Source organism: Acomys minous, assembly GCF_964271855.1.
Source record: "Acomys minous genome assembly, chromosome: 17".
Lineage (NCBI taxonomy): Eukaryota > Metazoa > Chordata > Mammalia > Rodentia > Muridae > Acomys > Acomys minous.
The window spans coordinates 1994172-2008239 of record NC_140500.1 but is presented as its reverse complement, the minus strand read 5'-3'; the positions used below and the strand labels follow the sequence as shown (position 1 = coordinate 2008239).

Genomic DNA, 14068 nt, shown 5'->3' with positions numbered 1-14068 from the left:
AGAGAAACCCTGTCTTGAAAATCAAAAACAAACAACAACAAAAAAGCCTAGGATGTGGAACGGGTTCAGAAATACCGATTGGGGCTGATTTTGCTTCCCAGAAGCCTGTGGCTCTCGCAGTTTTTCCCCCATTCAACACTTCGGGAAGCCTTGGACATACTCTGAGTGACTGAACTGTAAGACTTCTGAAACCTTAGCCTGCTCCTTCTCTCCTCAGGACCCTCTTCCCAGAACCGTACAAGGAAAACCAGAATCATGTCCATGATCGCAGCCTTCTACAGCAACAAGTCTATCCTCATCACGGGGGCCACAGGCTTCCTGGGCAAGGTGCTGATGGAGAAGCTGTTCCGCACCAGCCCCCACTTGAAAGTCATCTACATCCTTGTGAGACCCAAGTCTGGGCAAACCCTGCAGGAGAGGGTTTTCCAGATCGTCAACAGTAAGGTATGTGCTGTGGTGTGATGGTGGACAGTGGGCAACACCTGGGCCTGTGTGAGCTCATGCATGTTTCTGTACGGCTCTGTGGTGGGGAGTGCCATCTTGACAGGGTCTAGAACCACAGGAGGCAAGCCTCCAGGCCTTTGTGAACAGGCATTGGGCAGTTGAGACATGCCTATGGGGGATTATCTTAATTAGGGTACTGAGGCGGGAGACCTCCCCAATAGCTCTCTAGCCCCGATACAGTGTGACCAGTTCCTACAAGCTGGCCCCAGCTGCCTTGACGCCCTGCTATGACAACTGTACTTTGAACTGTGAGCTAAAGTACACCTTTTCACTCTCCAGCTGCTTTTGTTGGGTTGTTTTACTACAATGGCTGTAAAGGAAATGAAGACTTGACCTCCCACCTACAGGGGACAGAAAAAGAAGACAGGCAGAACAGAGATGCCTGTGGTGTTTCCCCAAAGAGAGCAGAGGCTTGGAGTGGTGTATCTAGGGCAGGAAAGCAAATCATCTTTGTAATGCTCTGAAGCTGAAATGTCCCCACTCTTCCAGTTTGGGGTACTTGTTCTCCATTGTGAAATTTGAGAGGCTGTGCAATCAGTGAAGGTTAGACCTGGCTGGCAGACGTGGGTCACTAGAGGGCGACCTTTGATGTTGGTGCCACACACCTCCCCACCCCCACCCCCACCCCCACCCCCACCCGGGACAGTTCTGGTGGCATCCCCATTAATTTCTTCTTATCTCACAGCTATTGTCTGGGTGGTTGATGGTTCTAGAAACCTAAGTAGCCAGTAGCTATCACTGTTAGGCTTAGCTCTTGGATTCCTTGAGGAGTAGCACAGGACAGTAGAAAAAAGCTCCAGACTTGGCCCTGCCCATTCCTTCCTACACTAGAGAAACAGAGCCCCGAGGGGACAGGTTGCCTCAGTTGCCTGACCCACCCACATCCTGTTTATCTATACAACGGATCAATTAACAAAACCTGTTTCTCAGGGGTTTATGAGGATTAAATGAGATACCAATGCATGAAACAATATTGAGTTGCATAATATAAAGATGGTATCAATGACCTCTGAGTTCTTTTACCCAGGCAAGCTCTTTGTTTGTTCACCATTATCCCTGAGGCCAAATCGCGGACTGCCTGAGCCAGTTTCCCACATACATCAAGACACATCCCCACGTTCCCTTCTCTATCACTTCACCATGGCTTTTGCAAGAGATAGAAGTAAAAATGAATAGGCCACTTTTTATTTAATGTTGCATTTGAGATGGAGTCTTGTTATGTGTCTTAGAATGGCCTCGGACTCGGAATTTACCTGCTCTACCTCCCAAGGGCTGGCACTCCAGGCCTGTACCACCGTGCCAGGCTCATAAGTAACCTTCATCTCCCAGATCTCACAGACCTGCGGTGTTGTGTGTGGATGCACTCTCGTGTGTGCAGCTGAGCTGGCGCCTGTCTAGGTTACATGAATTACATGCATGTGCTGAAACACTTGGACCCACCCTCCCTGAAGGCCAGCTGATAGAAGAGGCGGCATAGCAGCCATTTAGGATCCAAGGTGACTGATGGAGAAGTTGCTATCTTTCACACATTGCCCCGGAGCCACTGAGGTCTCCATGGACGGCTCTAGCAATGGGGACAAAGGCAGGAGTGACTCCGTAGGAAGGTTTCCGGTCTAGGCAGGAAGTGCAGTGCCTATGCAGTGCCAGCCAACTCTGCAAGGCTGCCCCCGGGCCACATCTCCCGTGGCTGAGAAATCCACAGCGGGTGCCCATGAGGAAACCCCCAACCCTCTTCTCCTTAGGTCATAAAAATACCTCTCTGCCCTACCATTCACGACGTTCTCAAATCAGAGTTTGCATTGCTAGGGAAACAGACATCCCCTCTACCAAGCACAGGTACATCAGCTTTCGGCTGATAATCTTAGAACTCAAACTTTATGTGCAGCAGTAGGGCAGAGACAAGGTAACTGCCATTTGAGAAGTAAGAAAGTTAAGCAAAGAAGGTATTTAAACTTGCAGGCAGTGAGGCTGGCCTGTATTTATTCAGAAGCATACCTGGTAGGAAACGCGAAGGCTCCTCGGGGAAGAGGCTTCGCTTGTGTCACCTCTTGTGGCCGCTGCTCCACCTTCTGGAAGGGTCTTCCTTTGCCCCTTCGCTGCTGTGGAGGTTGGGGAAGGTCCTCATCTGCCTGTCTCTAGCAGTGCACTCTTGGATGCTGCGCGCAGAAGGGGGGGACCCAGCGATGTGTGCACATTAGGATCTGGTGTTCTCTGACCCTAGAAGGAAGAGCAAATGGCATCGTTAGTGCGTAGTGTAGGTCAGCCCGCCCCACAGAGTGACGGGATGGGGAGGAGGTACAAGAAGGAGTTGAGTGACAAGCTCCCCAACCTAAAGCCCTGAGGGCCTTGAACTTCTTCAGTCAGCAAGCGCAGGCTCAGTGTCTGTTGCCAGCACTGGGCTAGATGTTGAGGGTACCCTAGCTCCCCCAGACAAGAAGTAAATACGTTAATGGAAAGACCTTAGATTTAAAGAAAAAAAGAAAGAAAAAAGGTCTTATATCTTACATTATAGAGGAAATATAGGGTTTTGGGGAATCCATTTGAAGAAATATATAACACGCTTGAAACAACTTTAGGCGAGAGAGGAGAACACTTTCTCTTTGGCAGCTTTGAGAAATAAAGAACTTGTGCATCCTAATTTTTACGTATTTTCACATTTTTAAATTCTCTTTATGATTTTTTTGAGACAGGACCTCATGGTGCTGTCCTAGAACTTGCTCTCTTTGAACTCTCAGAGACATTCCTGTCTCTGCCTCCTAAGTGCTGGGATTAAAGGCATGGGCCTACACACAGCATTATGCTGTATTTTTATAAGCTAGACCTGTTATTTTGGCACGTTACACTGGACACAGTGTCAACTTCCGTGGTAAAACAGAAATTATTCAATAAGCTTTAATTGTCCCTGAGGTGGATGAACTTTGAAATACAGAGGATGATCAGGTGAGCAGGGTGAGCAGCCATGACCTCAGCTCACAAAACACAGGTTTTAGACACTGGATTTGACAGGTACTAAGATCAGAGAAAACTCATTCAACACAGTGGGAGGGGGTGAGAAGAGAAGATGGGGGGGGGAGGAGAAGAGGGAAGGGGAGGAGGGAAGGGAGAAAGAAGAGACAGAGAGGGAAGTGAGGGAGGAGAGGGAGAGGAGAAGAGGATGGGGGAGGAGAGGAAGGGAGGTAAGTGACAGGTGTTATGCCAAGCACTGACTTTCATTATCTTATTTAATCTTAAAAACCCTTGTGAAGTGTTTATTCTTATGTCACTAACAAGAAATTAATCCCAGAAAGCGGTCCTCTCCCCAAGGCTGAGTGAGCTGTGCCAAGCTGGAGGGCAGGTCTTCTGAGGGCTGTGCGTCCCCCATAGCGCCCTTACCACCCCGCACAGTTCGGGACACACCTGCAGTGTGTCAGCTATCAGAGTTCTTAGCTGGCACTAGGCTCAGGTGCCCAAGGTTCAATTCAGAACTGTTTGGGTTTTCTTTTCATTTATATATTCACTTTACATGCTAATTATAGCCCCCTCTCTCCTCTCCTCCTGGTCCCTCCCTCCCACCCTCTTCCCCGCTATCCCCACTCTCCTTGTCCTCAGAAAAGGGGAGGCCCCCACCAGCACCCCAGCACTCAAGTCACATCCAGACTGAGCTCCTCTTCATCCACTGAGGCCAGACAAGGCAGCCCCACTAGTGTGAAGTGATCAAAAGCAGGCAACAGAATCCATATCATAGACAGCACCCGCTCAGCTTACCAGAAACAAAGCCCCATCTCCTGCAGACTCCTCCCAAATGAGGCCACAGGGGTCACCCCTTCTTCCTAAGAGTCCAAATTCCAGCCATGAACTCTTTCAAAAGTGGAGCACAGTGTGATTCACCTGCCCTCCACCCAACGCACAGGCCTCTCCGAAGTCACAGTGTCCACAGGCCACAGACAAGTTAACACTGAAGGAAATGATGCCACACAGGCCCAACGAGGCTCAGACAGACCCAGTTACCAACACGGGGACAGTGCAGACGTTCCGTGCAAACTCACACATGTGCTGTTCAGCGGGAAGAGCTGTCACGGGGAAGACACTTGACTGTCAAAGCAAACGGCCAACATGTTCTTGATTGGCCAAGATCAGAATTGCTAAAGATGGGCCGGGCGTGGTGGCACACACCTTTAATCCCAGCACTCGGGAGGCAGAGGCAGGCGGATCACTGTGAGTTCCAGGACACCCTGGTCTACAAAAAGCAAGTCCAGGATAGCCAGGACTGTTACACGGAGAAACCCTGTCTCAAAAACAACAACAACAACAAAAACTGCTAAAGATTGCCTCCAAGAGCTTTGCTGAGACTGACATACTTGACATTTTATCAGCCTTGTCCATCCCATATGCCAAAAGAAACCATCCAGGGCCACCCAACTTTCTAATTGCTATCAGAGCTGTAGTGGCACCTACTGATGGGCCAGCTTTACCGTGCAGGAAACGGAAGCCCTTTGCTGGCTGCCTGAGGGGTTGACTTCCTTCCCTAGTGTCTTCATCCAGCTCCTTGGGCATCTTTGAATGAGCTGTTGCCTGATGCAAACGAGATAGATTTATCTGACTGCCTGAATTCTACTTTGTTTTTTTAGATGGCGTCTCATGCCATTCAAGTTGGCCTCAAACTGGCTAAGTGGGGAAGAAAATGAGCTGGCCCTCCCCCATCAGTCACTAATTAAGAAAATGCCCTACAGGCTTGCCTACAGCCGATCTTATGGATTTTCTCAACTGAGTTTTCCTCTTCTCAAATGGCTCCAGCTTGTTTCAAATTGACATAAAACTGCCCAGCACAGTGACTTTCACCCCTTCACCTTCAGGGCAAAGTTCAAAATATGCACCCGGCTGATTATTAGACATTCTTTTTTCAGATGTTCCTAGAATTAGGATCCGAATTATACCACATGCATGAGGTAAAGTGGAGGGCTCCTGACTGCGGAATCACCTTCACTGGAAATACGAGCATTTGTGTAAACCGGGTTTTGAGAGCTGACAGACACATACACAGGGCTTTGCCGCAGGGCTTCGTGGTGCTGATGAGGCCCGTGGCCTGTGGATTTCTGTTTCAGCTGTTTGAGAAAGTCAAAGAAGTCTGTCCAAATGTGCATGAGAAGATCAGACCGATCTCAGCAGACCTCAACCAGCGTGACTTCGCCATCAGCAAGGATGACATGCAGGAACTTCTGTCGGGGACCAACATCATCTTCCACTGTGCGGCCACGGTGCGCTTTGATGCACATCTGAGGTACGCTCCCTCCATCCTCTTGTGTGCTCTCTCCCTCCCTCCCTCTCTCCCTCTCTCCCTCCCTCCCTCCCTCTCTCCCTCCCCCCCCCCTCTCTCTCTCTGTGTGTGTGTGTGTGTGTGTGCGCGCGCAGCCACAGACCTATCCCTTTCCTCCTTATTTCATGAGGTGCCACCAAACTCTCAGCCTTTTACCTGTTATTGAAGTAAGTATACGCCACTTAAAGACTGGCCTATCAGCCACTGGGATGGTACAGTTAGTTACATTGTGGTGTGTTGGCCATTGGAGGAGATACGGCGAAACAGGTTGTGCTGGGTGTCTTTACTGTGTCTCTCTCTGCCTCATCCTCTCCAGAGAAGCGGTGCAGCTGAACGTCACCGCCACGCAGCAGCTCCTGCTGATGGCCAGCCAGATGCCGAAGCTGGAAGCCTTCATCCACATCTCCACTGCCTTTTCTAACTGCAACCTGAGCCACATAGATGAGATCATATACCCGTGCCCCGTGGAGCCGCGAAAGATAATCGACTCCATGGAGTAAGTTGGGCCAAATGAACTGGGCAGCACCAGGTGGCTCTGTGGTGGTCAATGGAGTCATGAGGTAGGACACTTTGAAAACAAAGTGCTTTGGATAAATGCTCCAGAATTTCAGGATGTGTGTTGACTCGTGCGGTATCTTTTTTTCCATGCTAATTTATGGTTTAAAAGACCTAATGGGGAAGAGACTAGCAGAAAACCGTGACTGGCACAGGGGAGGGCCTTAGGCAGAAGTGGGCGGGCTTTTGTCACACTGCCCTCTCCTCCAAGAACGGGTACATGACAGAATGAAGAGCAGCGGCAAGCCTTCTGCGTGGTGCTGTAAGCTCGCACACCTGCATCCTCAGAAGTCTTTGGAGCACATACTCACTAAGACAAGCTAAGCTTCCCCACTTTGCAGATCCCTCAGCTACAGCCTTTTGCAGAGAGCAGCTGTCCCAGGTGATGCTGACTCCCCGTGATTGCTAGGTTCTGGTGTTCTCTTGAAAGTGGTTTTCCTTGCAGCCCTGTTGAAATTAAACTTGGTTTCTGTAGTCTGTATTGGTGTGAGGGAAACGGTCCTGGGCTAGTCGATTCACTATGTACCTACCAATGAGCTGAAGTGACACTGGAGCAGGTGCCTTCCATGTCTGTGACCTTTCACCTTTACAGTCAACCAGCTGAACACTGTGTGTGTACTGAGCCTGTACAGGCTTTTTCTTGTCATACAACAAACATGCATTTGCATTATGCTCAGTGTTATAGGTAATTTAGAAGGTTTAAGTACACATTAGGATATGCATAGGTTGCGTACTAACCGATCCCCCTTTGATAACAGGGTTATCAAGGTAAAGCGCCTGTCTTATCTCTGAATGCCCCGTGTGGTCACTTAATTCTTCTTGACATGTGTATGTGTGTGGTGTGCATGCATATAGGTTCACTGTGTGAGCACACAGATGTGTGTACACACAGTGGATGCATATGGAGGCTCAAAGTTGATGTCTACCTTTCTCAGTTGCTTCCATGGTACGTACCAAGGTGGAGTCTCTTGGCTGACTCGGAGCTTGCTGAGATGGTTAGTCCAGCTGGACAGCTGGTTCCAGGGAGCCTGCCTCTGCCTCCCCAGTGCTGGGATTACAGATAGGCCACCACATTGGCCTGTGTGGCCTCCAAACTCTGCTACTCAACACTTGTATGGAAAGTAGTGTATACACCGAGAGCCTGCCCCAGTCCCATGCATCATAAAGTGTAATACCCTCTATTTCTCTGTGGGCTTGAAATTGTCTCAGTTCTAGGCATCTGTGTGACCAGGTTATGCTCAGCACCAATAGAAGCAGAGAAAACGAATGGAAGCATTGTACCAGCGGTTAGACTCTGCCTGCTGTCAACAAGCATGATGACATCATCATGACTGAACAGATCTTAGCATCAGACACAGTGTTTAACAATATCAAAGAGTGGACAGGAAAATGCTGTGTACAATCAAATGTTTCCTACACTCAAAGCAGCACAGTTATACTTCCTCCTATAAAACCAGAGCAAGGGCACCAAACGCATCAAGCTAAGAACTGCATGAACAGGGGCTGGAGAGATGGCTCAGCACTTAAGAGCACTGGCTGCTCTTCCAGAGGACCAGAGTTCAAGTCCCAGAAACCACGTGGCGGCTCACAACCATCTGTGATATAATCTGATGCCCTCTTCTGGCCTGCAGGTGTCCACACAGGCCAAACAGTCATATTTTTTAAATATATAAATCTGAATAAGAAGGAGGAGGAGGAGGAGGAGGAAGAAGAAGAAGAAAAGAAAGAAAGAAGAGAAGAAGAACTGCATGAACAGCTAGGCATGGTGGTGCAGCTTATAATCCCAGCACTCGGGAGGCAGAGGCAGGTGGATCTCTGGTCTATAAAGAGAGTTCAGGACAGTCAAGGCTATGCCGAGAAACCCTTATCTTAAAACAAAACAAAACAACAAAAAGCAGAAAACAAAATTAAACAAGAAGAACTGGAGGAATGTGACTGGCAAGATGACCTGGTGGATAAAGGTACAGCCAGCCTGAGGACTTGGCTCAATGCCAAGAACCCGCATGGTGGAAGGAGACAACTGGCTCTGTGGCAAACACACACTCCCAGCCCCCGGCTCCCACAGAGTGTGGCAAACACACACTCCCAGCCCCCTACCCCCACCCCATAACACACACAAGATAAATATAATTTTAGAATACATATACATATACATATATACATACATATATATATATATATATATTGGCTTTTCAAGAAAGGGTTTCTCTGTGCAGCCTTGGCTGTCCTGGACCTCTCCTTGTAGACCAGGCTGGCCTCGAACTCAGAGATCCACCTGCCTCTGCCTCCCCTGAGTGCTTGGTTTTAAAGGTGAGCACCACCACTGCCCGGCCTAGAACATTTTTAAAAGACTTACGTGAACATATTCAGGCGATCTTAAAGTTTTAAGCTATATCAACAATTTAAGCAAATAGCCCTGCCAATAGTCACAGGGTTCTGAGATGTTGTTTAAGGACACACTAAAGAGACTTACCATAGAAGTAAAGACAGGGGTTACATGTGACGCCACAGGTTACATATCCATGGAAATAGCGTGTCTGGGCATGAGGAAGCAGGCTTTTAACGAAGGTATAAGAAGGGGCGGGGGGTCCTCGTGACCCTGGCATGGGTCTGTCTTCCAGGATTCCAGCCAGAAGATGGCAGCTTTGGTTGATGGGATGTGTCTGTTTTTCTCTGTTCTGTGGTGCAGTGGACATTGCTAGAATGTTCTTCTCTGCCTCCAGGTGGTTAGATGACTCTATCATAGATGAGATTACTCCCAAGCTGATCGGAGACCGGCCCAATACCTATACCTACACCAAAGCCTTGGGAGAGGTCGTGGTGCAGCAAGAGAGCGGAAACCTGAATGTGGCCATTGTCAGGCCGTCCATTGTGGGAGCCACCTGGCAGGAGCCCTTCCCGGTGAGCCCAGCACTTGCCTTCATCTGCTTCCCGCCCGGTGTCATCCTCCTCTTCCTCCTCCCTTACCTCTTCCTCCTCCCTTACCCCTCCTCCTCTTCTTCCTCTCTTACCTCTTCCTCCTCCCTTATCCCTCTTCCTCTTCCTCCTCCCTTACCCCTCCTCCTCTTCCTCCTTCCTTACCTCTCCTCCTCTTCCTCCTCTCTTACCTCTTCCTCCTCCCTTACCTCCTCCTCCCTTGCCCCTCCTCCTTTTCCTCCTCCCTTACCTCCTCCTCCCTTGCCCCTCCTCCTCTTCCTCCTCCCTTACCCCTCCTCCTCTTCCTCCTCCCTTACCCCCTTCTCCTCTTCCTCCTCCCTTACCCCTCTTCCTCCTCCTCCTCCCTTAGCCCCTCCTCCTCTTCCTCCTCTCCTATACCCTCCTCTTTTTTTTTTTTCCCTTTTTTGAGACAGGGTTTCTCTATGCAGCCCTGGCTATTCTGGACTTGCTTTTTGTAGATCATGCTAGCTTCAAACTCACAGATATTCACCTGCCTCTGCCTCCTGAATGCTGGGATCAAAGGTGTGTGCCGCCATGCCTGGCTTACACCCTCCCCTTTTTACTTGTCCCTTCTTTTCTTCTCTCCGTCTCTTCCTTTCTTCTCTTTTCCCATGTTCTTTATGACCAGTTAGTTAGTATTACAAATGGCTGTGTGGGTATACACACACACACACACACACACACACACACACACACACACACACCCTCCCCCAAACAAACAGATGGCACTGTCCAAGGGCAACAGTTTTCTGAAATGTGTAACCAACAGAGCTCTTTCTTTCCAGGGTTGGGTTGACAATTTAAACGGACCCAGCGGACTCATCATTGCGGTACGTACAAAGAGGAGACCGCAACAGAGATGCCCAGTTGCTATGCAGGAGTTTTACTTTGGGAATGTCCTTTGGTTACCACAAGGTGGAGATATTTTCTTTGCACTGCAGCCAATCAGGTGCACAGTAAAAATATTAGCATCAGGGGCGAGGGGTGCGGCTCAGTTTGGCAGGGGTGGGGGGTGCGGCTCAGTTCCGCAGGGGCGAGGGGTGCGGCTCAGTTGGTAGAGTGATTGGTCTAGCACATTTGAAGGCCTGAGTTTGATCCCCAGCACTTTATAAAGAGGGTGTATGGCAGCTTACACCTATAACCCCAGAGCTCAGAGGAGAGGCAGGGTTACAAGTTCAAGGCCTGCCGGTGCTGCCTTAGAACCAAAGATTATAGACTCCTTGACACTGAAATAGACAAGCTTACAGGTATGCATTGCCTGACATTTGCTTTCCCAAGCGACCTCTTTCTGTCCCCTGACTGCTTTCACTCCTTCCTCATGACAGTTGAGATGGGGATAAACATCAGATAAACACGGCCAGAGCCAGTTATTACAGTGCACACCAGCACACTGACTGAGATCCCACCCGTCCCAGATTACATCCTTAACAGGGAAAGGACAGCAGCTGGTCTCACACACACACACACAGAGAGAGAGAGAGAGAGAGAGAGAGAGAGAGAGAGAGAGAGAGAGAGAGAGAGAGAGACAGAGAGAGACAGAGAGAGAGAGAGAGACAGAGACAGAGACAGAGACAGAGACACAGAGAGAGAGAGAGACAGAGACAGAGACAGAGACAGAGACAGAGAGACAGAGACAGAGAGAGAGACAGAGAGAGACAGAGACAGAGACAGAGAGGAGAGAGGAGAGAAGAGAGAGAGAGATCTATCTACCCGTCTATGGATTCTTTTGAGTGTTTTTGTTTTCTGAGACAGGGTTTCTCAAGACTCACTTTGAAGACCAGGCTGGCCTCGAACTCACAGCGATCTGCCTGCCCCAGCCTCCCAAGTGCTGGGATTAAAGGCGTGCGCCACCATGCCAGGCCCAGTGAAGGATCAGGCCTAGTGACCATCTCCCACCCAGTGGCTAGTCCTGGCTGTGATTTTTGATCTGGTTTTTGTTCTGTGCTCCATCTCTCCTGAGCAGACTGGGAAAGGATTTCTCCGGTCCATAAAAGCTACTCCCATGGCAGTGGCAGACGTGATTCCGGTTGACACGGTGGTCAATCTCACCATTGCAGTGGGATGGTACACCGCCGTTCACAGGTAAGCACACTCACACGAGCTTCTGAGACCTGGAAGGTGACGTCAGTCATGCTTCCAACCGACAACACTCCAGAGTGACAGGATGTTTGTTTCAGTGTCTCAGAATTGCCCACAGACCGTCCTACATGGGCTACGGTGTACGAATGCATATTAGTACTTGGTAGGTCATAAAGTAATTTGCCATTAAACTACTTACTGTGGGATTTTTCAATAACCAAATGGTTCTTTCTATTCAGCATCTAAAAATAAGATTATTAGTTGATGAAATGGCAGCACGGTTTATATTTTACTGAGCTGCTGCTTAGTTGCCCGTAAATGCCAAGAGTTAAGACAGGAAACTTGCTGACACAAAGGAAAGGTGTGTGCACAGGACTCTGCTATTAAATGACAAGGAGAATGACATTTTTCTCACCTGAACTCAAGCGTGTGAGCTCCACAGGTCATGCCTATTTGACATACTGTGTGAACCTTTTCTTTTCTACTTTTCCTATCAACCCAGAGAAAGAACAAAGAATATGAAAGTGCTGTGTAGATTGCAGAAGCCACTGAGGTTTTGAAACCTGTCTCTGTGTTGTTTTCCTTTATCTTCCATTAGTTATCAATTTGGTTGTATTTATTTTTTATCTTATCTTCCAGGCCTAAATCTACATTAATCTACCATTCCACATCCGGTAACCTCAATCCCTGTAACTGGTATAAAATGGGTAAGTACACAACCACCAGTACTGCCCAGGAAAAACAGTGTGTCTTGCAGACAGGAACACAGTTGGGAAAGAAGCCAAAAGAAAACAAAACCATAAAGAGAGAAAATTTCTGCAAACTGTAAGCATGTTGCAGTTAACAAGAACATGGAGGGATGGGAGAAAAATGGTCTATGAGAACACATAAACGATTGCACAGAATGGAAGGTCTGACAGGAGGTTTTATAAAAAACAAAGTTGGCAAAGAGAAACGGAGAAGGTGGCGACTCACACACACACACACACACACACACACACACACACACACACACACCTGTGCCCCTCACGGTGGCCTTCCCCTCTGCTGTATTTCTGAGAATGTGTGTGACCAGTGGCATATTTAGGAAGATGACACAGCAGCCCACCTCTGGTACTGGACCGTGGCATTGCTCATCCATGTCACCTGGCCCTAAATGACAGGACCTGTGATCCTAAAGGGTGTTGTCCATAACAGGTCTCCGTGTCTAGAGATCTGCCTGGCCAGTGACCAATGGTGCGCTCCCCTGTTGACTCAGGAGTTGGCGTTCCTACTAAAGTCTGAGATTTCCTATCCTCCAGCCTTTGTATTAGTCTGATTCCCATCCAGAGCACACACACTCCGTTATTCGTACTTGCAAAGTTGCAAACACAAAGATGTCTGTGATCAGGTTCTTTTCTTCATAAATGCAGCTATTTAGACCACATATCTAAATCAGAATTGATTTTGAAATAGTACGATATCTATTTAAAATCCCACCCATGTAAATGGATATTAACATAAACAAATAAGATATTGTAAACTGAGGGCTAGAGAGATGGGCCACTGTTAAAAGTGTGTACAGCTCTTACTGAGGATCCGGCTTGGTTGTCAGCACCCACATCAGTTGACTCACAACTGCCCATAACTCCAGCTCCAGGAGATGTGATGCCTTCTGGCCCCTTCAAGCACTTATGCTCAAATGCACACACCGGCACACAGACACACATATATGCACATCGATTAAACATAAAATAAGATATTTTTTAAAAAGGGCTCAGAAGATATAGTATTTTTTAAAAAATCTTTCCTGAAAACTCTTATTTTATGGAGTTAGAGATGATTACAGTTACAAGGACCTTGAGAATCAGGGTGCTCAACCCACAGGAGGCCCAGAGAGAGAGTCAGTGAGCTTCCTGGATTCATAAAGGGAGCTAGTTGGTCCCTGAAATAAAAGTAAAGCCTGGTCTCCCATCTCTCTTCTGTGTGAATAACAATTCCACTACTAATTTATAAAAGAAAATATAAGTCACTGTTGAAGACAAACATAAAGCCAGAGTCTTTGATCAAAGACCTTAGGAGGTGCCAAGGAAGCTTCTAGATAGCTATAGAAGCTAGAAGTCTCTGCTTTAAGAAACCCATACTACACAAACTCCATTGACTTGTGGCTCAGCCACTGTTACATTGCTGTGAAAGACGCTGTGACCAAGGCAATTCTTATAAATGAAAACATTTAACTGAGGACTTTGTTATAGTTTCGGAGCTTAGACCATTATCGCCATGGTGGGAAGCATGGCAGCAGGTACGGTAGGCATGGTGCCAGAAAGTAGTTGAGAGCTACATCCTGATCTGCAGGTGAGGGAAGAGAGAAAGATTGCCTTGGCCTGGCCTACTGGGCTTTGGAAACCTCAAAGCCCACAACCAATGTCCAAGACCTCAATGCCAAAGACCCTTAGAAATGAATTTAAATACCTAATGATGACAAGATTAAGGAGGGAAGTTAAGCTGTCCTGTCCTACATGGTATGCGTTCCCAATGACACATCCCCCCTCTCAATGATACACAGCGACTCTCTCTACATGCTCCAGTGGTAGCATCTGGGGAGTAGTGGTGCAGAACAGGCAGCCCCTGTGGCTTGTTGTATGAAAAACTGTAACTTGAGGGATGCCTTTCTGGGGATGATATGGTACATACATGCTTTCCCTCCCCTCACCCTGCAGC

The 14068-nt window shown here is 48.2% G+C and overlaps 1 protein-coding gene across 3 annotated transcripts in view; it reads left to right on the top strand.

Annotated features, from left to right (window-relative positions):
- The window catches only part of FAR2 (fatty acyl-CoA reductase 2), a 96365-nt gene that overhangs the window by 68394 nt on the left and 13903 nt on the right, over positions 1–14068 (top strand). For all 3 annotated transcript variants that reach the window (XM_084766209.1, XM_084766208.1, XM_084766207.1), the window contains exons 2-8: positions 218–444; positions 5586–5761; positions 6114–6293; positions 9076–9253; positions 10075–10119; positions 11253–11371; positions 12008–12075. In XM_084766209.1, the coding sequence (XP_084622335.1) occupies positions 256–444; positions 5586–5761; positions 6114–6293; positions 9076–9253; positions 10075–10119; positions 11253–11371; positions 12008–12075 (955 nt within the window). In that variant the 5' untranslated portion in view covers positions 218–255. The remainder of the gene's footprint in view (positions 1–217; positions 445–5585; positions 5762–6113; positions 6294–9075; positions 9254–10074; positions 10120–11252; positions 11372–12007; positions 12076–14068) is intronic.